Here is a 27,126-nt window from a genome sequence, read left to right as displayed (position 1 = left end):
TCATTTGTGTAAAAGCAGATCATTTCAGTGAGTGTTTAAAACAGATTTTCTAATCAGACAGATACTTACATGTTTTTTCTTTGTTTTCTGTGTCTGAGAATAAACATGATGATATATGGAGAGCTTCTCCAAATGCTCATCTAAATCACATTGTAACCCTCGAGCGCTACATCAGATGAAGACGAGATGAGTTATCTTAATCCCTGAGAGGGAACTGGGTCATCACTGCTGCAAAGAGCAGAATAGAAATAAATATAAATCATAACAGAAATATCAAAATAGATCTGTCAGTCATCAAAAGAACTCCCTCAACTCTCGCCAGTCTTTGCTCTGACTGCCTGACATGCAATGACCGTGGATTATTAAGAATTTGAGTAATGAGGGTTGATTTGACATTTCAATAACTATCTTAATTTTATCTCAGCAAGGCTGGAACTGATCTTGTTTACATACTGAGGATTCCACTGGGTGATAATTGATTAATCAAAGCAGGTGTCTGACAGCTGTGGAAGCTCATTATTAAATATTCTCATCATATTTCTGATATTAATTACTATGTTTCAGAAAAAGAGGTCCACCCTTTTTCATGCTCTCTATATTGCTTTGTAAAAGAAAAAGCACACATGATGCAGCAGCATTACTGGCTCATTCACACTATACTGAAGGTTATGAGTGATGAGGTAATCATGTTTTTGTCTGTCTTTTCACATTAAAGGACTGTTTGGTCAGAGCCCTTCTTCTTGTAAAGAAAAGCCTTTAATTTCACACTGGCATTAATAATTTTCAAAAGCTCCTGCAGTTTTGAATAGGTTAGCAGGTGAATAGGGTTTTTTTTGCCCAGGGTCAAGTAATTTGCTCTGCATGAAACGATGTGCAGGACCTCAGCTTGAGTAAAAGCACAAAAATCCTCATAATTGGACTTGCTAGCCCTCCGTGCCATAGCAGGGGTACATCAGCGCTGTCTCTGCTACAAAATCTCCAGCTGATGATGAGTATAAATGATTGATGAAGCCTACTTTTCTGTCATGTTTCATAAAACTAGACTCCCAGAATTCCAGCGGCTCTTTTGTTCTCACTTCTTTTCTCCGTCTCTCACTGTCTCTGCAGGGTGAAGAAGATTTCAGGACGCGATAATAACGGGAAGCGGGAATGGTTTTCTGTGCCTGTTCCTCCCTCATCAGGAACCAGGCTGCAGGTGACAGGCCTGTCTCCTGCCACGGACTACCAGTTCAGCATCCTGTCTCAGAATAAAATAGGCTCTGGGCCTTTCAGTGATATCATCACTGCACGGACTTTAGGTCAGTACCACACAATGTTTTGATGCTTTCCGGCCCTACGTTTTATTTTGATTCTCAGTGCAGATTAAATGAAAATGATGACAATGATGAATATTTAATTTGAATACCCCTTTTTCTAGTAGAATTCAATGCACTCTCCATAGACAACAACACAAAAACATACCATTCTACTAAGAACTAAATGTGCAGCTGATGGCAGAGAATAATCGCAAGTAAGCAGCAGAAAACATGGAAGAGATACAGTGGGTTGTCCAAACTATGGCCTGGGTGCTATTTGTAGCACAAAGTCCATTGTTTATCGGCCAGCAGCAAATTCTAAAAATGAAATTAAATAAAATATATGTACTAAGAGATGTGTGCGGTTAATTGTTAAAATGGTTAAATTCGTTAATCAAAGCAGCGGTCACGGTCGGTTAAACTCAATACCTATCATTTTTCATAAACACAGGCTTGAAACCCCGGTCTATAATGCTCTTCTAAACTGTAATGAACCTCTTGCCACTAGAGGCTGCTGTAGCTTTAGGTAATGGCTACTGCCTTCCTGTCTGGCATTTCACGGATGTAAACATGAGAAGCTCAACAGTGACTTAGCGGTTAGCGTGTAGTAGGAACAGCATGGTATGACGGTTTTTTAAGGTAATAAATGGAAATAAAGTGGTATGTAGTCTGTTGAGGGTTGAACTCACACATAACTTCGCCTGAAGTGAGAGGAGGCCACATATCAAAGCAAAATACTAATCTGCAAAGAGGAATGAAGGCTGGCGGCGCTAGCTTGTAATGTTAGCCATGCTGTATAGGGTATATCAGGCTAATGTCACACCCACTAACGCAATCACCCTGTGAGGAATTTGATTGTATTCTAGGGATTTTCTCCTCTTTAGACTAGTTAAATGAAATTTAAATGAGTGTTTAGCCAAACAGGGAAATAGACGCTCAGGAACATCCTTACATCTGACAGCATGAAAGTTGTGTTGGAGGGTGGTAAATATACATGCTGAGTGAGAAAAAGTAGTTTGTTTACAAAAATTACAACTCTTGCTGCAAGCTAAGTTCTAACCCTGTGAATGGTTCATTGTAAAAGCCCATAATGGAAAATTGATAAAACTGTGATTGATTGTGCTGCTTCGATATAAATGAGCAAAATCATTAAAACCATTTTCTGGTGTCTGAAGTAGTCCTCCGGTTATCATAGAGAACTAAAGTAGCCATAATGAAAGACTTGATATCAACAGCTGGGTTTCCATTACAGTTTTCTGCAAAATAAAAGCAATATTTCTTAAATTTCGACTAGGTACAACTGCGCTTTGAATGTGTTTCCATCGAAGGGAGTTTTGGGCATGAGCCTTGCAATTCTCGTAAAATCTCATCTCGCAAGACTCCGCTGCAAGGAAGCTGGTCGCTCAAAACTTTTTGCATGTTGGTACGGTTATGATTACATCTACAGCAGTTGCTTTGATAATTTTGAACAAAAGACAAAGGCAATGTATCATAGTTCGGAGGCAAAGTCCGTATGTATGGCAAAAGCCACGTATAAGGGTATGATGTTATGAAAAGTCTCGTCTCCTCTTCTGTCCACACATACCGCACCATGTTGTCTCAGAGTGAACTGGTCATGTGACACCATACGTTACGTGCTATGTGTAAATGTGGAAAAGTGTTTCCATTGCACTTTTGTGATATATTTCCAGAGGTGTGGACTTGAGTCACGCGACTTGGACTCGAGTCAGACTTGAGTCACAATTTTGATGACTTTGGACTCGACTTGACAATATCATCAAAGACTTGCAACTAGACTTGGACTTTGACATCAATGACTCAGGACTTGACTCAGACTTTAGTCCGATGACTTGAAAATACTTGAGATTTTCAGTGAGTGTGTTGAGTAAAATGTGCTCCCATTCAAAGTCCTCCACCCGTGGCTCTCGAGCACGTGGCACTTTAGTGACCAGTTGCGGCTCTTTTAAGGCTTACTTTAAGAAATCCTCCAAAAATCCTCTAAAAATATAAGTCCACACAAAGAAGACAGACTTTAACTCCCAAATTGAAATGAAAACTTGTATACTATTACCGTTGGATGCGCGCTGGACGGAGGAATGTGCGTAAAAGAGCGCAGAGGAAGTCCGCAGGTGGCGCATGTCTTCATAAAGTTCATTCATAGAGGTGTGCTGTCTCATGTTCAAATTGCAGCTTCTAATGCCCTCGTTTTAACACATTTCTTTAGTCACTCCCTGCCGATGCTCTCCTACTCGTATTTGATGATGACTTGACGATGAGCATCATCATCATCAACGAGCCAAACACACACGGATCACATTTTGAAATAATGTAAAACTGAGTAAAACTTGTCCAAACGTGGGTTTTTTATTTGATCTTAAACGTACTAATGATAAATACTGTCAAAAGGGCAGAAACAGAAAAATGAAAGCAACAAACTGGCAGGACAGAACGATTTGTGAGGGGGAGCTGCAGGTGTGAGGCAGGGCTGGTTTTAGCCATTTGGAGGCCCAGGGCAAAGACCAATATGGGGACCCTCCCCCTTTAGCTAAAAGCAATAATAATGAGAGGAAAAAAAAATAGAAAGCATAACTTTAAGTGTACAGAGTCACAGAACTACAGTAAATGTCAAAATATTAAATATAAATACCCAAACAGACACCCATGATTCATCAGCTCTTATTTTTGATTATTCACTAGGAAGCAGTCATTGTGTTCACATAACTTGAGGTCTTATAATTTGACACATAACTTGAGGTTAAGAACTGCTAATAACACCTTAAACCTAATGTTGACCAGTCAAACATGTTCATTTACAAACACACACAAACCCTATATATCCACTCACACACCTATACATATACACACACTCACCACACAGACACACACACACTCACATTAGATGAGTTAAAATAACTGTACGTCTTCAGAAGTTTATTTGCTGTTGCACCGCTTAGCACTGATTATATCCTGAATGCTATGTCAGCACTTTTTTTCTGTGTGATTAAGTTCTGTCACACTGGTCTTATTTTATTTTTTAAAAAAATAAAACAATTCAAAATGCATTCATTGTGTTTGTCAAATTTCATAGATTGTTAAAATGGCATTTTATTTGGTAAACAGTGTTTATGACTTGTAAGGACTCGAAAATTTCAAGCCTATGACTTCGGACTTGACTCGACTTGTCTTGTCTTTACTTGAGACTTGACTGGAACTTGCACGTCTTTACTTGAGACTTGACTCAAGACTTGGCATTAAAGACTTGAGACTTACTTGAGACTTGCAAAACATTGACTTTCTCCCACCTCTGTATATTTCTATATCGAAAAGTCTGAAAAAACCTCCCAATGGGAGTGCAAAAACTTTTTAGTGATATTTGAGAGTTTTTTCAAATTCAGGTGTTTCCACTACCAGTTTTTAATGCGCTATTTAGATTTGCACATCTCTAAGGGCAACAGCTACATCTGTAACTAAAGCTAACAACCCACTTCAAATCTATGCTTGATTTTTAGGTTTGTTAGTCTTCTTCCAGACAAATTGCAACACATGCAAAGAAAATCTTATCTCTGACCACTGATTATAGTGGTGGCCCTGAAAAGAAGACCATAGCTCTAAGAGGCCAAATTGTCATACCACAGTTGATAATGGGTGAAAAATTGCTAGCAGAACCAATCAGACAGATCTAAGAGGCTTTTTTAAACAATAATGAGTTAAAAAGCAACTGATGTGGCCATGCTGCCATGGAAAGTCGTGTAAGTAAAAGGTAAGACTGCAATACATTCTGAAAGGTTAATTAAGTTCTGAAGTTAACAATTGCTCTGCAAGTGTTGTTTTTCTCCTCAGGCTTTCATGTTTTATCAATGAAAACCATACAAAACATTTAGCTGGCAGGCAAGCCAGTGCTGTCCGTCACATTTTGAAAAGGGAAACACTGGCAGCCTGGGATTATATCAACCGTAGCTAATTAAAGTTAGCTACAGTTGATATGAGCAACTTTCCTGGAGGCCAAAATGAAACTTGGCTTCAGTGTGGTCGATTTGTTCAGTACACACTGATGTCTGACAGCCAAGGATGGTTTGTTCTCGATGACAGTACATTCTTAACCACCACTTTATCATTGTTAGGTAAAGCTGCTCATCATTGCTTCAAGATATCTATACATCAGTAAAAGTTTTAGCTGCTCCTGTAGGCATTGTGAGATCAGTCCCCTGCTTCAGTCCCAACCATGGACTGTGTAAACGAAGTAGATAAAGCCATTGTTACATCAACCTTGGGATTTTAGAAGTGATTTTTAATTAACTACTGTAAAGTCTTGAATGGAAGTCACACCACTATGTAATATCCAGTCTGTTTTTGGTGGTTACCTAGAGGGAATAAAAAGGGTCAAACTCGTCCTGTGTGACACTTTTCATTAGGTTCAGTAATGTCCACAGTGCGCTGGTTCTTTGGAGCTGTTTAGATCTTTCATACCAACATGGAGTTTCTAATTGTACAAGCTACTGGTATGGTAGTGGAGCTCTCAGCCTCTGGTAATAGCTGTGACACATGAACCCACAGTCAGTGACTCACACTTCCCTCCTCCACTGGTCATCTGTTGTCTTTAATTAAGCAGCCTTCACTCAAACCAGCAGTCCACAAGCTGTATTTACTTAACAGTGAACCATTATGGATAGGACTATGATCTCATGAGGGAGAAAAACTGTAAAAATGGGTGTTAGCCGTTGCTGCACTTGCAGTAATGATTATGCTCATCTCACTGTTATAGTGGTCACACCATAATAAAAATAGGCTGAGCCAAGATGAGAAGGCAATAAAAGTGTGCCTCATAGACAGTATTTTATGGTAACTGAAAGGTAGAGTCATTTCTCATCGACTTCTCAGTCAGACTTAAGTGTGAGGACCTCTCTGCTGGTAGAAATGACAAATCCTGGAAAAATGCATGTGTAAGTCATGTCTGCATTGACTTTTCTTTTCAAATCATAAACTTTGAAATCTCCTCGACCACTACCAGGCAGATTGCCAAGAATTTACTGCATGTGCAGACATTTTTGTGCCCCTCAGCATGAACTGACAGCACTATGATGGACCCCTGACTCTGTGTCTTTCATACTATCAGGACAACATCTAAAAGCGTCCAGTACTTTGGTTTTAAACTAGAGAGTAAAACAGAAGCTATCAGCTCTATAGGCATTAGTTTATTGTGACAAAATACAGCCTGACTGAGTTGCTTGTGTGGCAACTGAAACTTTCCCTGCTTTCACTATTAACTACCATCCAGGTGCATTTTTCACATGTTTTTGTAATCTCTCTGAGAGGAGAAAGTCTTTTTGAGACCTCTCATGTATTTACACAGGGTATAATCAAATTCAGAATCTAATAGTGTCTTCAGACTGTGCCGCTGCTTGCCTCGTCTGATGCTGAAAATACAGCACACTTATGTTTGTCAACTAGTCTGTCCTAGCCTACAGCCGGTCAGTTCAGTGCATGATTCAGTGTGAGGAAAGTCGTGAGCTATGTGTTGATGTTGCCCCTGGAAACAAATTATAGTTCCTAGCAGAGAGTGGTCATCCTTTAACATCAGAGAGATCACAAAATATATATTGAAAATTAAATCTGCAGCCGAATAAGTAGCAACAAATAAAAAAAAGAACTAACAAAACATTTAAAAGGTCAGTGCTGGGAACAGCAAGATGGAAAATATAACTGCCCTAAGTTTACTATAATGCTAGTTATTTGCTATTAATTTACATTATGGCCACTTATCATTCCCTGGGGTTTCATTTATAAGCATTACATAGCACAACATGGCCTGAAGTTTGTGTGCTCCACTTCCCACATAAAGCATGTGGCCTATGAAAAACAGACCTGATGGTAAAATGTGCCCACCTGCAAGAAAACTCAGACCAATAAATGTGTACAAATGTTCGAAAGCAGAGGGAAAATGGCAACACATGGTGAGGTGGTGAATTGAGGTCAGATTGAATATGAATTCAGATTAACAATTACTTTCACTGTCATCCACATCATCTTCATCAGGCAGTTTAAGTTTTAGGTATGCCTCATGAGCCATATTTTTGTCCCTAATAGGGAAATACCTTCATATCTTTTGTTAAAAAACCTGCAATATGTTTCATTTTCATAGTCTCACAAGAAGATCTGGCTGCAGACCTCTGCAATGGGGCAACCTTGACCATGGGCTGGGAAGCGACATACTGTACATTACCCAAGCCGGAACCAGAATGACATACTGAATGACATGTATTTTTTCAGCTCGCTGTCATTGGTCATTATTATTAATATTTTCTATTATTTTTATGGCTTTTCGTGCTTTATTGATAGAGGAGGACAGTGGACAGGATCAGAAACAGAGAAGGGAGAGCTGGGGACAGACATGTGGGAAAGTGCCACTGGCCAGATTCGACCCAGGTTGACTGCATACATGGGACGCCCCTAAAGCCACTAGGCCACCTAGGCCCCACAACAGTTGAATTTTAGGAATAGAAATTGAAAAATTTACTGAGGGGGATTAATTTGAATTTAAGACAGCCCAAAATAAGGAAAAGCCCAAAGAGGGCTAGGGTTAGGCACACAAACACTTAAGGTTAGGGTTAAGGTAAGGGGGGTGAAATCAAACGTAACACACCACAAACTAAGAAAAGCCCAAAGAAAAGTAGGGTTAGGCACCTGAACACTTAGGGTAGGAGAGGGGGATACATGAAAAATAATACACCACAAACTAATGAAAACCCAAAGAAGGTTAGTATATCACTTCCTACCCCACAGTTGAGGTCACTACATTGTAGAAGTCTGCATCAGATGAGCCAGAAAATGCCCCACCATAGAGGGCTGCAGCTAGATGCCACAAGTCTCACCCTTATTTGCCAAGATCATAAGTGGCCAAACTATAACGTCATCGTTTAACAAAGAAATCCAGACAACAAGAAGCGTGAATCACTGCATACCATAGTGTCAGTTTTGGTTTAAAATATCTTCCTTGTTATCACAGTGTGATTTTTGTTTGAACACATTTCCCTGCAACGCATGGAAAAAAGGGCAACACAGCACATCTGAGCACATCTTCATCACCTGCATGCATTTCATCATATAATTAGGAATGTGTATAAATGAAGCCTAGACAGCTCTCACGGTTATATATATTAAAATAATCAGTCATAGTTCATGCTGAACCTGCCAAAATATTGGCAAAAAATGAAACTAAAAGAATAAAAGCCTTTGCACATCTATCAGACTTTTACATATTAATATCCTGTAATGATCCATCAACTTTGCTTTTAATAATATCCTTTAGTGAAAAATTTGATTGGTGGGTCAGTAAACCAATCAGAGAGCCAACAAAGGGTCAAGTAAGCTTTAATACAGACTCAATCGTCATCCAGAAGCTATTAAATCTGAAGTTGAATATTGGGTTCCCAGTATTTAGAAGAAGCTCATGAAAGCAGGCTACACTATAAATATTATAATCAACTCAGGAATGATTAGATCTCAAATATACTGTATAACACTGGTGTAGTGGTGCCTGGAGAAATTGGGTATACTCTTAATTCATCCCCATACATTTCCCATCCAGAAAGTATGATAACCCTTTAATAAACAAAGACATGCAAAACCAGCTTGCATATTTACTTCACCTAAAATGGGCCTATGGTATTTGCACATTGCCACTTAACTTCTGTCAGCCAAGGAGAGGGGATTCAAGTAGGTATCCTCCATGAAGACTGAGCTATAATTGGGTATACTCTGCATGTGCTGCACTACACCACTGCTGTTGATATACCTAGTATTATACTTGTCTTCTGTTTGATTAAACCTGGCAAACTTGGCAGTAAACTGTATACATATCTGGCCTGTAGAAGTGCTAACATCCCCAGAACTTTCCCCTTACACTCTCAAGGTTGAACATCTGTGGCAGCAGCAATTTCCTGCGCTGTAATTTAATTTTTCCGCCAGAGTGTGTCTGGCTGCTCGACTGAAGGTCTCTCCTATTCCCCCTGCAACAGATCCTCCGCTGAGGAGAAGTAAACTAAAGCCCCCTGGGTCGCTGTCAGCTGATCAGGGCTCAGCAGGTGTTATTCTGCAATGGTCCCTTCCTGAAGCTCAGCATCCTCCCATCACAGGCTTTGTACTTCAGTCCCGCACCGAACAAGGGGAGTGGTTTAATTTGGATGAGGACATCAGTGCCAACAGTAGCGAGATAGTCGTTCCGGGTCTGCACAAGGTAACAAGCCAGTCACACTGCTCCCTCTGAGACTAATCAGTTCACACTGCTTGTTGAATGCCTTAGAGATTTTTATCTAGGCTGCACCTCAGTGATTTTACTTTTGTACATTCTCAATTATGCACACTATACGGACGGCATCGCTTTTCTGTCGTCTTTCAATCTTTGTACGCAGCCTTTTCTTCCCCCGTCCTTCGTTTTCTGTCCTGTATAGGCCTACACAAATTCAAATCAACTTCATTAGCATTGCAGGCACAGTCCCGTGTTGACAAAGTGTGGTTTCATCCTCTGTCCTGCCTGCTGTGTGTGTGTGTGGATGCTTGTCCCAGGACTGTGTGTACGAGCTGCGGCTGCTATCTCGTCGCGGGGACTTGCTGAGCGAGCCCAGTCCATCAGTCAATGTCTCCACAGTGGGTAGGTGTTTCGAGATCAACCTTGCCCCCTTTGCATTCTCGCCCCACCCTCTGTTACAACTCATCCTCCTCTATCAGGCTTCTTTTTCTAACTCTTGTCTCTCTTTCTTTATTTCTCCCCTTCCTTCTGTTCACAGCGTCAGACCAAAATTAGAGCAGGGCCCCAGGGAACACTGTCCATTAGAAGCCTGAGTGATAGAAATAGCTCCACTAATAACTTCTCACAAGACTCAATGATAGAATTTATACCAGTCTTTTCTGATTCTTCTGTGAATGTCACATGAATATTTCATTAGATATGGTACAGATACATCAGACAGATGGATCTACAACCCTAAATGATATCACTGAGAACTGTACATTGTTGAACATGGTTCAGTTGATAACATCAAATTTAATGTCTGACTGAGTAAATTATGTAAAACAGTCAAGTTTATGACTGAGGGACACTGATAGCAGATTATATCCACTTAAACTGCTAACGCTAAATCTCAGAGCAATCTTGAGTAGTATTTATAAGTTCCTTTGTCTGATGCAGACTTGCATTTATTTAAGGAGTGGCATGTACTTAAGGTAAGTCTGTATGGTCATAAAAAATCACGCCTCTAAGGTCAGGGCAATATGGAACACTAAACTTTAAGAAACAAATTATATCTAGATATTTTAGCTAAATAGAGAACATGATTTACAGTGCATTCAGAAATTATTCAACTCCCCCCCCGCCTCTTTAAATTTGTCAATTATTCTTTTGTTGCAGTCTGAGTTGGCGAAATTCATTTTCATTTTCAATAATCTACACTCAATACCCCATCATGACAAAATGAAAACAGCATTATAGATTTTTTTTTGCAAATTGATAAAAAAAAAAAAAAAAAAGAAATATCACATTGTCATAAATATTCAGACCCTTTGTATAAACACTTAAAATTTTACTCGATTCCTCCCATTTCTCCCAGTCTTTGCTGAGATGTTTCTACACCTTGATTGGAGTCCACCTGTTATAAAAAAAAGGCTTATCCCATTTCTGCCCCTTAGCCATTCCCTTCTTCCCCATTGAAACAGAGTGGTAAGAAGTAGGGGTGAGAACATTCCCCAAAGAAGCGAGACACCACTTGATCATGATTACAATCATTTATAAATGCTGAAAATCCTTAGATTCAAAGGCTTTTGCGCCATTTCCAAGCAAAAATGGAGCATGGTGGGAAATTCATCAACCAGTATCCCCCAGTTTCAAGTATGGTCTTAAAAAATCTTTGTTTCAACAGCCATGCAGCTCTTGACCCTAAATCTTGATTCAAAGGAGAAACCCCTCCACTTGACATGAACATGCAAAACCACCTAAGGGCCAAGGGATAGGCCTTTGAGCTGGATGGAAGCCTCTCTTCAGTGTGAGATGCACGAAAGCGCACTTGGAGTTTGCAAAGAACTCCATGTGAAAGTCAAGCAAGATTTCATGTGTTTTGCATTGGCTCTGTCATAAGCCCAGATCAGTGGAGGGCTGCAGTGATGGTTGTCCTTCTGGAACTTTATGTAAAAAAAATTGCAAAATCTTTGTCAGTTATGTGTCAAAAAGTCAAAAAGAAAAAATGATAACAGTGCTTCATATATTAAATAAAATAAATCAAAATAAATGTATATTTTTCCTAGACTAAAAATTTCAAATAGATAATCTTGTGGTGAATAAGCATGGTACTGTAAGTGGTTCTTACTGTAAACATTTTTGCTGAGCATCAGACCTGGCATTCATTTATTTATTTTTCCCAAGCAGCATAAAGGTAAATTATACAGCCTTACGCTATATCTAGTTTGAAAATATATATAATTATATCATAAATAGTTGAAATATTTCCCAGCTGATTTAAAAAATCTAGTAAAAATCATTAGGATTTCTATCCATTGCTTATCTCTATATTCCGACTCAACACACAGCAGTAAAGCATGGCAAGGGTTTTGGCATCCATTTGTAGTCAAAAGTCTGGGGTAGACTGTACAGTTAAACATCGTCAGACTTTGGCAGAAGACCTTCTGGCTGTATTACCTTGTGTTTACGTCATGGTTCATACTTGTATAAATATGCCTGCCTGTACGTTATGGGTTACTGGATAGAAATCTCTAGAGGGCACCCAAGAGAGCTTAAGTCATATACAACTACCTGACGTGTGGGATGTGAACTACAAAAATGACATTTAAGGAGGTCACTATACTGTTAGACTATAAACATCAGTGATCAACAGTAACATCACATCAGCTCAGAATGATGACTGGTGGTCAGACACACTGCCTGCACTCCATCACCTTCCTCTGTGCACAGATGTAATGCTTCCAGTGTATTGGTTTAATTAGTGATTGTGCTAACTAATGACTTTCAGCCATCAGCATTCATAGATGTTATCCTACAGCAGTTGATAAAAATACGAGTCTTCGTGAATGTCTCTGTTTAGTTTTAAATTATTTTGTCAAAATGAACTCAGTCATCTATTAAGTGAAAAAACAAAACTAATTCAAACAGCCATGATTGCACACAGCTGGTAGCCATCAGTTTGCATGGGCACCAGTTGAACTGAAATACTGGTCCTATTTCCATCCTTTTACAGGTAGAGGTACATCAACTTTTATAACAACATTTTCCATCATCAGCTGGTTTGACAGGCATCTGGTCTGCAGTATATCTTCGGCCTTTGGTGAATGTAGGAAAAGTACTATACAAATAAAGTTACTGCAAAACAATCCAAAAGGAAACAAAACATATAGATGCGATGCAGTCGGTACTAATGACACCCTTCCTCCCTACAGCAACATTCTAATTTTACAGAATAAGATGTATATATTTTGCTTGCCACTTGAAGCCAATCAATCACCTACCCTATGGCAGTGTTTATAGTCTTTAAGAGTTGTACAGAAATAGGCAACACCAATGCTGATGGTCTGGTTTGTTTATGTAGCTCATACAAAGGCATCAGTTCTGATTTCAGGCTGTTCATAATAAACCCCTAACAGCAGCTTTAAAACTTATCTTCTTTTTCAAATATGCATGTATCACTGCTTAATATTTCACAGGCATGAAGGTCTACCCTGCCACATCCCGACTCCTGGAATACGTCCCCGAGCCGTTATTAGCCGGCGTGCTGGGTGGGGTGGGCTTCATGTTTTTGGCACTGGTGGTACTGCTGGGGTCGGCCTGGATCATCAGCTACAAACGGGACCAGCGGCGTAGAAGGAAGAAGCATGGTAAAACACCCCTCACTCCAGAGACTCAGCAGACACTCACTTTGATGAACTGCATCATGAATATCATCATTTATTCAATAAAATATTGAAGGCACTTTCAGTCCATTATATAAATCATACCCTGCTGCATGGATCTGGCGCTCCCCTTGTACCCCAGCTCGTCCATTCAGTTGTAAAAGTTATTGATGTCATTTACATTACTTGCTAATTAGGGTAATTTCTCATTAGTGGCTGATAAATGTAAGTGTGATTAACTTTTTGGACAAGCCTGGGTGCCTCAGGCCCTTTAATGGGCTCTTATTAGGGTTGATTATGTTTTTACTTCTTGGTCAGTGGTTGTATCCTAATGAGTCAGATACCATTTTGCCCCTCTCCCTCCCTTTCAGAGCCCCCTCCTGTCATCCATAAACGCTCCCCATCAATGTAAGTACCCCTTTATCATTTCATTTTAATACCTACTCATTGACCTTTCCCTCTGCCTCCCATACAAACTAAAATGCATTGATAATGCCAATGCTTGAGTTATTTTCTGTTACATATTCTCTGCACCATTCTCACGTATTGCTGCTGCTGCTGCTGCTGCTGTTTTTGGTCTCTTTCTGTCTGTATCTCTCCCGCCCCCACTTTCACTCTTACTCAATCTTATTTTCTCGGTCTTATTTTCACTCCCTCTTACACCCCCGGTTTTTCTTATAATTTTCTTCTTTTACCCCTCCTCCTTTCTTCGCTCTCTCTCTCTCTGACACAGTAAGACTTCAGGCACCGGCAGTCCAGACAGTGTGTTGAAGAAAAGCCTACTTCCAGCCAGCATCCTCTATCCCACCACTTCCTCTACCACCACCTCCTCCTCACAGACAGACTGTTCCTCCTTCAGTGCTGAGAATCATCAACGACGGAAGCATCCTCTGTCAAACTACAACAGAGGTCGCCTTATGAGAACAACTTCAACTCCTGTTTCCCCTTCAATAGAGTTGATCTCAAGAGGTCCAGATGGGCGCTTTGTACTCCCACCATATGACACGTTTAGTGTTCGAAGCAAGAAAAACGCAAGGGACAGCCAACTAGTGGGAGTCCGAAGGTCTTTGTCGCTACACTCTGAGAGGGAGGACAGAAAAGAGCCACCGTTTGTACTCTCTGTTGATCTCCCGCCTTGCAAATCAGCAGTGGCTAATTCTGCAAGTCAAATTTGTGGTATGGCCCAGCGTGTGCCCGATTATAGTCCTTATATCTTGAATCAGAAGTCAAGCTATGATGGCTTTCCTGACCTAAGCAGCATGTGCTCAAACAGTAGCTTGGCTACCGTTCCTCATCGAGACAGAGAATTTGTTCCAACATTTCCAGTGCTCCCACATCTCCGTCATAGCCTTGGTCAGCCATCTACCACTGCCAGCGCTCTTGTTCTCCAAATGGAGCATGAGCGGGAGAGAGGAAACCTTAGTCACTGCCTGAAACTGGCTCAAGAGAGGGAGGAGCTGGAGAGGGAGCTCCAGCGGTACACGCTAGAGAGAAACTCCTTGAGAGAATTCAGGAGGGAACAGTTAGAAATGGACGAGAGAGAGGCTGACACTTATGATCATATGTGGGAATATAAGAGCAGCACACTGCCTCACAGATTACCCCAAGGCAGTAAGGAGAGCTTTGCTCTCTCACAGAGCCCTTTCTCTTCATCATGTTTGCACTGGGATGTCTGCTCTTTTGTATCCCCTTCCACTCAAACCCCTACCCAAACCTGTTTCAATGAGTCGTTGCCTCAAAGTGCCTCTTGTTTTCAGTCAAGTAACCATCATCATGCCCCATCGTTCACCCAACAAGCTGCCATACAATCTCAGGAGGCAGGCAGCCTTTCCAAACACCGATTAACACTCCCACATCTGTCCCCAAAGCACCAGGGACATAATAGGGTACAGGCAGCACCAGAGGGCTATGATAATTCACCACAATCCACATTCTTACAAATGCAAACATATGACACATGCTCCGAGGCACGGATGCAGAGCAGCCTCAGTCGTGGCAGCCTTTCAGCGTCATCTCTCCATAGCAATAAATACACAGGAAGATTTATTTCTGCTCCAAATGCAGTGCCAGACTCTTCAGAGGTGGAGGTAGTGTTCCCTGAGCCCACTCATAAGGATGTGTGCATTGAGATGAGTGTGGATGAGCCAGAGCTGGACATATGTATCATGCAACCTAGAAAGCCCATGCTGCACCACAGAATCGCCTCTCATGTACAACAAAGGCACTCGCTCACTCCCAGAGGCCGATTCAAAGACATTAGTAGGAGTTCGAGCTTTAACTGCCACAGTCCTGCTCCTGTGGCTGATAAAATCAGTGTCCCAGCTTCTTCACAACCAACACTCAGTAAAGCTGCGACCCCAGGCTCTAAAACCTGGGACTCCAAGCGGCGAAGTCACAGCCTTGACTCAAGGAGAAAGAAAGAGAGCAATTTCCTGACTCCTGATGCTTGGATAGACTCTCTAAGCCAAGAGAACTGCTCTGTTGCTTCTTCCTTACGACCACACTCTCTGTTTTTGGAAACCTTGAGCTCTCCAGCCAGGGAGATTTCCAAATCCCCCGTGAATCCTCCATCTGCTGCCCAAGCTGCCTCCCGTTTACCTCCCACTGCGGATGCTTTGTCTCCAAGGCCCAGCTCAAATCTCGATGCGAGTTGTCACTTTGAGCCAAGAGAAGAGGCATCCATCCTTACAGAATCTGCCAAATGCACAGTCCCATACCAGGAGTCCATGACACAGGCTGAAGGTTCCTTGGAGGCCATGAAAAAAGCTCCAACATGTCATCAGCCAGATAACAATGACCGAGAGCCTCTAGAACTAGAGGCAGGAGGCTATGATGGAGTGCCAGAGTCAGGGGGCAGCTATAGCAGCTATGCCAGCAGTGGCCGGGGAAGTATGGAGCCAGCTAACGGACGTCTTTCTGTGTGTCAGCTTTCCCCAACTCTTAGCAGCTCACCGGAGACTGTGGAAGAGAGCCAAGGGAGCACAGAGGACAAACACAGTCTCCAAATGCAACAAGACAAAAGGTATGTTGTTTATTTGCACTGGATCCCCATTACAGTAACAACTATTCAATCTAGGGTCCATTCAAGACAAAATCAAACTAAAGCTGGAATAATTCTAGTAATTTTGAGGCTAATTGTCTGCCTTGGGGCTTTCTTTAAATCAGTTTTGTGCGCATGTACATGCATGTCAATGGTTTAAATATGAACATTACGCTGTGCTGCAAAGCATACTAACAAAAGGTTATGTATGTGGCTGAGTGCACTGACTTCTGTTGCTATAACATAATGTCCACTGAAGTGATGGAAAGTTTGAAAAAAAAAAAAAAAAAAGAATGAAAAATTAATTTCTAATTTTTTAAACGCAGTCACAACAAAATACTGATATGGTAGCAGTGCAGTGTTTTAATCAAAAGTTTTTAAAAAATTACTTGGTTCAGCCTGCAGGACTCGTTCATATGAGAAGATGGTCAGTTTGTGTCTGCAGACTGCAGGGGGTTTATTCACTTCACTGACTGATCAGAGAGTTATACAGAGCACAGGATGGATGATATGTAAAAGATTTCTTTATTTAATATTAAGTGTCCTCAAAGTGTGGTTATATCATATTGTAATAAAAGGCTTCGGCATTTCAATTTAATTCAAAAAAACTTTATTTGTTCCCGGGCGAGTCAAGGCACTTAGAGCAATCATCCCAAGCATTAAAGAAGAATACATATTGATAATAAACAGATAGCAATCAAATGAAACTCCTTTATTGCCACCAACAGTGACTGAGGCAGAGAGAGACAAAAAGGCCAAAGAGAGGGTTTTTCATAGCAGATCAACTCCGATATAAAAAATGTTTGCAAAAATTATTGCAGAATTTAGTTTAATTTTTTAATCAATTTCCTTTGAAATTAAAAAAGAAAGTTTTATGCCATTAGAACTTCAAAATGCACCATTTAGAGAATCTGTGTCTGTAACAATGTTACAGTGTCATGCTTTTATCTGAAGCGATGTACATTTGGGACTGGTGTTTCTTGTGTAGAGGCCTTGGATTGCCAAGGGATTCTCATTGTGCCTTGACCGGGATGTGAAGTTAGTAAAATAAAAGTAAAATAAAATGCAATCACAACAATCAACAAAAAAATGCAGTGTCATACATGGTTAAAAGAGTACTTTACCTATTAAGTATCATAACTAGTTGTACCGATGAATTTTGGGCCGCTATTGCAAATATTTTTTTTTATTTTATAATTCAGATAATAGAATATGAACCATGATAAAGCCTCACAAGACTACACATTCCAAAACAGTAGGTGTAACCTATTATTCAGCCCAGAGAGGAAAAAGAAGCCTCTAGCTGCGCAGCTGCAACAGCGTGATTAAATATGGCGCCACTTGTATGGAAGTTTTTTAGTGTTTCAGAGGAGGATAACATAATGTGTTTGCAAAACATGCTCAGCAGAGATCGCAAAGGGAATAAAAACATCCTTGAGTTTAGAATAACGGATCTTATAAGTAACATGAGAGTCGTCATCCTAAAGCTTATGTCACATCACTAACAGAAGTTTTACCATGAACACTATTGTTTTGCATTAAGGGTGCACTTAACATGTTTTACCTTCCTTTGATAAGGACTTTGTCAGTGCTTACTTTGAGTTTGTATGAAAATATCAGCTTGCCTTCAGTTCTAACGTGTGCTCTAAAAAACAGCTGTCCTTCAAACCCTTCCATTTATTTGGCATGACAGTGAGTGATAAATGGTGTTTTAATTGCAGACTAATTTGTTTCCTTGATTTTAAATTGAGGAATGTGCTCCACTTTTCTGAAAATTACTTGTTTTTTAATAAGGAAATGTCTGATTTGACACATTTCCGCAGAATTCTTGCTTAGTTGATTGAGATGACAAATTTGACTGTTTGTCAAGACATTTAAATTCAAGTCATGTTGAAAGTGAAAAGAAAACTCTTTATAACTAAAGAGTGTGGGTTGTTAGGGTAAATTTGGCACACAAATGAGTTGTAAAGTCAGAACTGTTCTTTGTTTTTGATGCAAACATCAGTAAGGTCAGTAAGAATTGGTTATAAATATGTTTGCAAACAAAAAAAACGTTATCTTATCAGTTATGGACCATCACGAGTAAGTGATGAATGGATATCCCTATTGGCCCAAAAAACCCAAACAAACACACAAATAATGTTATCGTGCATCACTACTTATAACTTAACCTTTACTTCCTTAGTCAGTTTGGTTTTAAAGGGGACATATTATGCAAAAATCACTTTTTCAGGCTTTTCTATGTGTCACTGTCCAAAATCCCCTTAAATAACAGAAACCCCCCCCCCCCCCCTTTTCAGAAAATGTGTGCAGAAACAAGCCGTTTTCGGATTTTCCCCTCATGACCTCACGTGGGGAGTAAGTACCTGCCCCAAGGTTTGGTTGGCCCTCCCCGCTTGAAAGAAAGTTCCACACTCCTCTCCTGATCTTCATCTTAGCTGCCGGCTGAGGTGCTGGATACCTCAGTGGGTTACCCTGCTGACTTTGATCTGAGAGACTGATGGTTTGAATCCCAGTCAGGTCCTTAACTTTGGATGAAAGTGTCTTTAACATCAGGAGTGCCACAGAGGGGTTTTTAGACATGCAGAAATCCAATACTACTTTTGTCAGTAACAAACTTCACAGCCATGTTTTGAGGACCAATAAGAACAATATAAACTAGTCTTTAAAGGGCAAAATATGTCCCCTTTAAATCTAATTAGTGATCTGGATCGTAAGTAGTGGAAGTTCATTTCCAGTTCAACATTGCCCTATATATGACAATCCTCTTGTAACATTAGATTATTGTAAGGCTAATGTGAAGCACTTCTAAAGGCTTGCCTCCTGTTCTTATTATGCCCAGCTTTTGTGTATTTTTAAGGGATATAAATGTTTCTTATAAAACTGAACCCAGCTACATGGATGTGAGTCATCGACCCCTAAGCATTTAGGAGATTTCATTCAAAGATAGGCCAGCTTGCCAAAAACTATTCCAGATAACTATTTCTTTACAAAGTATTGAAGTGCATCACTTTCTATTTCTTTTTGTTCCTCTCACTATCATTTGAAATACAGTGTGAGCAATATCAGCACAATATCAAAAGCAATTTATCTGTTTGAGTAGCTTAGCAAACACTGATAAACTGTAATGCAACAGATGTTTCATTTCTCTGAAATGACACAGATTCCACAGTATCTATTAAGGTGGAGAAACACGCCAATACTATTCACATGAAATACAGTTCTCAAAATACATATCAGCAAATAAAACTGCAATGGAATGTTCAGTATTTAATCTGAACACAGATGAACACATGAACGTTATGAAGACATAAGCACATTAAACCCTTTTGAGGAAGAATCTTGTCTGGTTTGATATTTTATTTTGAGATCTTTTATTGTTGTTGACTCCAATGAGTGAATATATGTCTGCATTAAGTATTCAAACTGTTTTTGAAACTAAGTGCTGTTCAATGACCTCCCTAGGAGAAAGGCCTCAGTCGATGAAAATTATGAGTGGGATGCTGCTGATTTCTGCTCACAGCCTGGAGAACATGATGGTGAGCATTTTTCATCTCTCACAACTAATATGTAGAAAAAAAAAGAAAAAAAGAAAAAACTTGTAAGATATGTTTGATTAGTATTCTTTATCAATGAAGTACAATGCTGATGTAAATCATTTACATTTAACCTTGCTAAGCAGATAGATATGCCCGTTTCCTTGTTTCTCACTGGCAAATCCACCTTCCAAAGCTCCTGTCTGAACCGTTTGGGCCCTGTTAGAAAGTGACAGGACCAATCAGCGACAAGGGGCAGTACTTTTGGGCGCGGCAGAGTCGTGACGTAGGCGAGCAGCAACAAGAGGCCGTTGCAGTTATGGCAGAAAACATTAGCATGGATGCTACTAAAGTGCTAGTTTTATTAGAACTTCATGACATTTCTTCGTTAAAAGAAGAACAAAGAACAGCATTAAGTTTTCTTTTCAAAAATGACAAAAGTTGTGTACTGACATGTCCATAGTCGCCATGGTTCGCGTTATGCAGTTCTATACGGAGTTTATTCCTCAGTAGCTGCGCAGGCGCACCTTGGTAGCAGCAACGACGTCACATGTTTGGTTGCTCTGATTGGCCCGTAAAGATGTGACAGACAGAACTTTCACCCAGTCACCCTCCGAGTTATTTTTCAAAGGCTCTGCCTTTCCCAAACGCTGGTGTGGTGTGTCAGGTTAGTTTACATTAGCATTGTACTGAATTGATAAAGAGTACTAATCAGAAATTATACAATAGGCATTAATAATATTTAAATTATTACAGTATGTGCCAAGCCTGGTTGATAGTGGCTAAAATTATGATAAGGTTAAATGTGATTGAGCATGAAGGCAGAGTTATTATATGCAACTATATACCACAATCCTAAATCCACTGTGTGTGTTTTAAATCATTAGTTTCATTTACCATGTTGCCACAACCGTTTAACAATTCGAAAAGATGTTTTAACTGTTTCAGATTTGATCCTCAAAACCAGAGTGACTCTGTATGACTAAGGTTGTTGTCTTTCTGTCATCTATGTCGGCTCTCTCACTTCTCAAACTAACTAGAGTATGTGCTGTTGCTCCCTCTGCTCCTTACTTAAATTAAAGTGAGAGCTGTTATGTTGGGAGGGGCAGAGTACAGCCTGAGTTTTAAAGAAGAGAGGGTGTGCTACATTTGCACCAAACAATGTGACCCAGTTATCTTTTTTATATTATTTTTCATACAGAAAGATGTATGCTTTAAAGATGGAAACATTGTCATGGCACAGGGTCCTGACTTAGCAAATGGTATGATGTGGTCACTGGATTTCTTAGGATGGTCAAACACAAGATGATTTTCAAATCTTAAATGATTTTAAAAATGTGGGAGACCACAGCCATAAGGATAGTTTCAGATGATTTGTTATTGCATCCTCCTCTGAGCACACACTAGATCTCAGAGAATCTCGTGTGATCAAAATAAACATGGAGGACGATTAAAATCCTTGACTAGCTGTCCTAGTGTGTGTTACATTTGCAGGAAATACAGTGAATGTGAGGGTATAACTTTGTTTATGTTTGTAAGCTATATAGGTATGTAACATGAGGTCGGTGACGCTACCCTGTCTTGTTGCTCTTATCGGATTTTGGAGGGTTAGGTGTGATAGAGACTGGTAGAAATACCATAAGGACACCACAAAACTTGAGTAGTATTTGGACAGATAAGCATTTGTGATGAACCTTAAGTCAGTACGTGCACCCCCGATCACCATCATGGGGGTCAAATCTGGCCAAAATTACTGCTTCTCTTTTGTAAGACCTTGGCTTAAATGCTATTGAAGTGTGGCATGTGTGACTGAAAGCAGGTCATTACTGAGCACTTAGAAAACTGAGCCTGATCTTGGTGAAATGGCTTGCATGTAATCAGGATCATAATGGTGAGGTTTGACCTGCTTGCACCCAGGTCCTTGGCTGAATTAACCTGAGAGCATTTCAACCTATATATCAACTCACATGAGTTGAATGTAAGAACCCTAACATGTGAATATTAGTATCAGTGGAAGTCCAGGGAGGAGGCATTGAAACCAAGAGGCTACATAGGCTATAGTTAATGAAATAACATCTGTGATAAAATGCCAAAAATACTCATATAATTTCACAACTTTCTTTTCTACCCACAGGCTTGCTGTCTTCATTGAATCTTCTGAAACCTTCTCAGTGCTGCAGCCTTCCCAGCATGCAATTCTCCACGAAGGCACTGCAAAATTACACACAGCTCTCTTTGCTCCCAGGGCATCAAAGCAGCTGCTCTGCTGAGCCAGAACCAGACACCGTGCTGTTCTGACAGCAGCTGCCTTTGGCTCATCTCACCTAGTGTGTCCTTTAACTTATTGACTCGCATCACAAAGCGACAAAAAGTGTACGTGGCAAAAAAGGGAGCTCTTGTCTGATCAATCTGTGTCCCCTTTCAAACCAACAAAAGGCCAAAGTACAGAGCAGATTTTTTTAAAGGGTATGTGGCTAAGTCCCTTTGTTTAAAATCACTTGGATGTTTTTCTAAAGAAAATTCAAGTCAAAGAAAGAAAGACACATCATCTTTATCCTTGTGCAGAGCTTGGAAACTCTGTTTTTCTTCATGTCCGATCCCTATCACACTCTTGACATTTTATGCATTCATACTTCAGCTTGTCAGTCTGTCGATATCAGAGCATTTGCTGTGATGATGGTTTCACCACATTCTGCGTGTGCGCTGCTGCTATGCATTCATCATCCAGGATGACTCACTGGCCACACAAGGGACGAAACCATCTCAGTCATCATGAAGTGACTGCATTAAGCCAGGGATGATGAAGTTCTTCAACATCATCAATCATCTGTGAGTTCAACAAAAAGAGGTGTTTATAAAATGCCATTTTATGAGGAAGATTCAATTTATTCTGCTACACTTATTCTGTCCTGCTTCAGTATAACACTTCTTTTGAAAGTGCAATTCCCCACAGAGGTCATTACCTTTGTTTTTGCACTTAAAATACCCAAAATTTTTAAATCCAACAGGAAGAAAAACCTTTAATTAGGATAAAAGCTTCAGTGTCCTCCCCAGGCTGCTTCATTGTTAGAAAAAGCAAAATATATAATCATGATCGGTAATTTTCGTAGGTCAAGTCAGCAGGTAGGATTTGTCCTTGTTTATATCTTCATGGACACAATGTTAAATTTGCTTTTAGTTTGGCTTCAGTTAACAGTGAGTCCATTTACTGACATGTAGCACCAGATAAGAGGTTGAATACTTTGCTTGAGGGTGCATAAGCAGTACTGTGAGCGCAGCCTTGGGAGGCAGGACACGATTTTTTCTTGTTTCTGGAATTACAATCTGCAGTACTTTTAAAAGAATGATGGAGTCAAAATTAAGAGCAACAAAGAAATGTATATAGAAACTTAACCAAGGTTACTTACAGAATACTTTCTTTGTTCCATAGAATTGATCATGATTTTTAAAGTTAGTTTTGTTTAGGAAGAAATATAACTTTTGAAGTGAATAATCTTAAACATTTATCTTTCAGTCTTTTCCATGTGTTATTCTAGGTAAAGGGGGTTGTAAATCACTGATTTTGAGCTGACTGGATGATGGGTTCATTTATGAAGTCTGTAAGGTGCGTTGATGTCTCCTCTGTTGATGTCTGTCAGTAGAGATCCTTTTATAACTTTAAAGTACGAACTTTCCTCTGTTCCCATTCTTTCTTAATAGCTGTCCCCCACTTCCTGACCCCCCACAGTTATTCAGGATCACATGATTGCAAACAACCTATACACATGGTTCACTTATTGCAGTGGTTACTACCTTCTTGTCCTTGAGTTGTCCTACTTCTGTTTAAGAAAATGTGAGCTCCACTGGGAGTGACATGCAAAGAAATTGACACATTGTGATCAAAAACTAAAAGCAGATTTTATTTGTTTTGTTTGATTCCATATGAAAAGCCCTGAACAACAACAAAGGCACTACTTATAAGTGATGATTTCAGTTAAATCTTATTTAATAGCCTCAGAGCAGACAGAGTCTTGCCCACCCTCCCAAGCGGTCCTGGACCACAGATTGTTTTTGGGGCCAGTTAGACTTAAAAAGAGATGAAGAGTGTGCACTGAGGCACTATCGACCAAACAGTGCTGTTTAATGTAGTTTGTTTTATGAGCTGTTACCTGCATGATAAACAGACACGGCAAGAGAGCACAGTTTGCTTCAAAATAATCATCCACGATTAAATCTAAACAGTTTTCTGAGTGAAAGTCTGCCAAAAACGTGCTGTAATGCATTTTAAAAGGACCAAATGGTTTAATTTTTACCTCAGATCTCCATAGAAACCACAGCCTACTTAAACACAACCATTCTTTCTCTGCAAACTGCACAGGACTTCTGCAAAAGACTTGCAAGAGGTCAACTTAAAAAAATATATTCTCCCTTATGAGAAAGTCCCATGCCTGATTTGGTTGCTGCAACACTTTCTCAAGGGTGTTATAGTAACAGTTTTCATAAATAAAATTCCCCCACTGCCTCCAGCACAAACTTTTTTACAACCAAGGAAAAATGAATGTGCCATGCCACAATTATAAGTGCGACTGAGCAGAAAATTTAATTGCTGTTAGAGAGTAGAAACAGTAAACTGCACCCAACATTAACTCCAATCATTTATATCCTTTATTTTGATACACCTGCTGGTGATAATTAAAGGTAAACCCCAATGCTTAAATCCTATAAAAGTGACGTTTAGAACAAAGTTTTGAGGAGCTGACCTTCATTTGTAACATAGAATCAAATTCAGCAGTATTTAGGGACCTGTAGAATCAATGTCAAGGTGATTTAGAGCTGGTTTGTTGCAACACAAGGTGGCTTCCATATTAAGACTGTGAAATATGCAAATTAGACACCAGGGGGGCTCTCGATCAAAACAATAACAAGAGGTGACTAAGGGTAAGGGAATCAAGGGATTGCCTGCTAATCTCTGGAGTCTAGACCAGAGTCCAGTCAAAGGGGGGACGCTTGGGCAAGAGAATGTGCAGCCGATGGCAGAGAATGATTACAGTCTATCACAACACAAAACATGGATGAGATGCAGCCTTAGGACAGCAGCTTGCAGTAGAGGTTAATGCTTCCTTGACGCAATATCCAGTGTTTCCACAGGGAGGGTGAATGTGTTGTGGGAAAACATGGAAGAAGACAAGGAAGACATGTCCTCTAGAACTGTTTAAAGTTATGGTTTCTCTAACTTAGAAAACTTTTGGAAATATCTGCGGTAATTTGAGTCCTAAACTTAAAGTAAAACATTAGCTTAGTCATTCCTAAGTTTATTTAGAAATTTCAGCAATAAAACTCAACATAAATTTTGCCTTTAAGCTTGTCATTTCCTGTCTCTAAGCACCAATTTGCCCTCACAGCACGAGAGGAACATTCTCATGACTCACACGCTCTTTTCATCATGAACAATACTAGAAAAAGGGAAATTGGGTTTTGCTTTCTGCTCTAGCTTAAGGCCTTCACATTAGTCAACCAAATAATTAGCTCATAGCTCCACAGTGCACCAAAGCATTGTGGGGTATCCATCCTATAATTGAAATTCACTCATAGAGGCTGCATTTACTGCAAATCAATGTTTCACTTCTGTACAACATTTTCATTTTCTGGTGTGAACATATTGTACCTCAAGTCCATAAAAGATCAAACCCAATGTGCTGCTCCGGGGATTTGTAGGCAGCTCTGGGATTTTTTTCTTGCCTACCTTTTGAAATTGAGTCAAAATATTAGGGTCCTAGTACATCAAACAAGAAAAAAATGTATGAAAATGCTTTCTTCCTTACACACAAATGTTGTAGAAATTATTTCCTGGCTTTGGCATGCAGGACCAAAACATGAAGAGGAAAGTAATAAGGGGACCTGCTGTATTTAATGTTCAAATTCTCTGGAGGACTCGATCATAGAATGGCCTCGCAGAAAAACACACCACTGCCTTTATATTCATCCAGATAAACTGTACGTCAAAAAATAGCAACATAAAAGAGAAAAATGCAGCAAACAAGAAACATGTACACCAAAAGAGGTGAACAATAGCAGAGGCTTCTAAGTCACAGTGCTGTGCTGCTAACTTCTCCACTTATTGCATGCACTTAAGGGATACGCTTTAAAGCAAGCATGTCCATTAAGCAGTGGAGGAATCTCTGTATTTGCAAATGCCATGAAATGACTCACAAAGCTAGAAACCCACAAGGTGTCCTGACATTACATGTGTATAAATTTAAAAGTGGAGGCGAATAGCACTCACTACCTTCCAATGGCTTTAAATCTGCAGCTTTAGTTGTCATAACATTTTTATGTCGATGAACTTGCTGCAAAATGTCAAATTCTTTGGAAACAAATTTACTCAGGTGGAGGAAGGATGTAGTAGTTTCAAAAAGCTGCTTATCCATCATCCAGATTAGCAACATCTCTTATAAACACACAGCCAACTTTCAGAAAATTATAACAATTTATATCTGTCTTGATTTAATCAGTGATAGAAAGGCTGCTTAGCCAGAGAATTAGATGAGGACAGAATTATATTCCCCTTTACAATTTTAGTTTTTCCCAAGTATTTCTCAAGTGCTGTTAAACATAGCAAGGGATTTTAACACAGCATTTCCAAACATCCTCATTTTATTTGAATGCTTAACTATTTTATTTTGCACACAGAAACGAAATTATTTGCCATAAACTACCAGCATATAAATTATTAGCCCCCCCAATGATAATAATCAGTTGTGTCTCCTTGTTGCTGGATAACACATTGCCAGTCATTTGTTGTAGTTTTCAACAAGTCTCAGACATTCTTCTGAGTAGTCCCGGTCCATTTTTCTTTGGTCAATCTCTCAAGCTCCTCTAGATTTGATGGTCTTTGATATGGACCATGGTCTTCAGTTAAACCCACAGATTTTCAATGAGATTCAAGTCAGGGCTTTGTGCAGGCCAGTCAGTGATATCACTTTGGTCTTCTGGAGGTAGTTCTTCAGCAGGAGTGATGTATGTTTAGTGTCCTTGTCGTGTTGGCAGACAAAGCAACGACACAGACCAGGTCTTCACATATTCTTGTGTCTTTATTCTTCCTTTCACCTTTATGAGATTCTTTGCACTGAAGCATTGTCACAGTGTAATACTCCCATCACTGTGGAGACGGTTTTCGTCCCTCCCTTTCTCCAAACACAAGCAACGTCTCTGTGGCCAAAGACCTCTGGTTTGGTCTCATCTGACCAAAGGACACACTTCCAGTATGCAGAATCTTTCTGCTGTCTGGCTTTAAGGTGTCTCTTCTGCAGAAGTGGAGTTCTTAATCTTCAACTTCAGTCCATCCCTGTGCAGGGCTCTAGTGATCGTCTTCTTTGAAAATACAATT

The 27,126-nt window shown here is 39.9% G+C and overlaps 2 protein-coding genes and 1 long non-coding RNA gene across 3 annotated transcripts in view; 2 read left to right on the top strand and 1 right to left on the bottom strand.

Annotated features, from left to right (window-relative positions):
* The window catches only part of igsf9a (immunoglobulin superfamily, member 9a), a 95,522-nt gene extending 80,990 nt beyond the window's left edge, over positions 1–14,532 (top strand). The window contains exons 14-20 of the mRNA XM_041810322.1: positions 1,108–1,298; positions 9,311–9,528; positions 9,858–9,942; positions 12,999–13,169; positions 13,556–13,592; positions 13,918–14,409; positions 14,511–14,532. Coding sequence (XP_041666256.1) covers positions 1,108–1,298; positions 9,311–9,528; positions 9,858–9,942; positions 12,999–13,169; positions 13,556–13,592; positions 13,918–14,409; positions 14,511–14,532 — 1,216 coding nt within the window. The remainder of the gene's footprint in view (positions 1–1,107; positions 1,299–9,310; positions 9,529–9,857; positions 9,943–12,998; positions 13,170–13,555; positions 13,593–13,917; positions 14,410–14,510) is intronic.
* On the top strand, positions 14,445–22,553 carry LOC121525027. Its single transcript, XM_041810730.1, has 3 exons — positions 14,445–16,206; positions 19,690–19,763; positions 21,895–22,553. The coding sequence occupies exons 1-3, from the start codon at positions 14,576–14,578 to the stop codon at positions 22,056–22,058; spliced, it is 1,869 nt and encodes a 622-aa protein (XP_041666664.1). The 5' UTR covers positions 14,445–14,575; the 3' UTR covers positions 22,059–22,553.
* The window catches only part of LOC121525028, a 271,879-nt gene continuing 264,367 nt past the window's right edge, over positions 19,615–27,126 (bottom strand). The window contains exon 6 of the long non-coding RNA XR_005993189.1: positions 19,615–19,787. This is a non-coding gene — a long non-coding RNA (uncharacterized LOC121525028). The remainder of the gene's footprint in view (positions 19,788–27,126) is intronic.

Source organism: Cheilinus undulatus, linkage group 17 (genome assembly GCF_018320785.1).
Source record: "Cheilinus undulatus linkage group 17, ASM1832078v1, whole genome shotgun sequence".
NCBI classification, from domain to species: Eukaryota; Metazoa; Chordata; class Actinopteri; order Labriformes; family Labridae; genus Cheilinus; species Cheilinus undulatus.
Note: the sequence above shows the minus strand (reverse complement) of the source record. Positions and strands in the feature narration are given on the sequence as shown.

Bases quoted from the DNA above. Each gene is read 5' to 3' on its own strand.
- LOC121525027 (XM_041810730.1), top strand. From the start codon at position 14,576: ATGGAGCATGAGCGGGAGAGAGGAAACCTTAGTCACTGCCTGAAACTG. The intron at 16,207-19,689 runs GTATGTTGTTTA...TGACCTCCCTAG, and splicing joins CAAATGCAACAAGACAAAAG to GAGAAAGGCCTCAGTCGATG. The intron at 19,764-21,894 runs GTGAGCATTTTT...TTCTACCCACAG, and splicing joins ACAGCCTGGAGAACATGATG to GCTTGCTGTCTTCATTGAAT.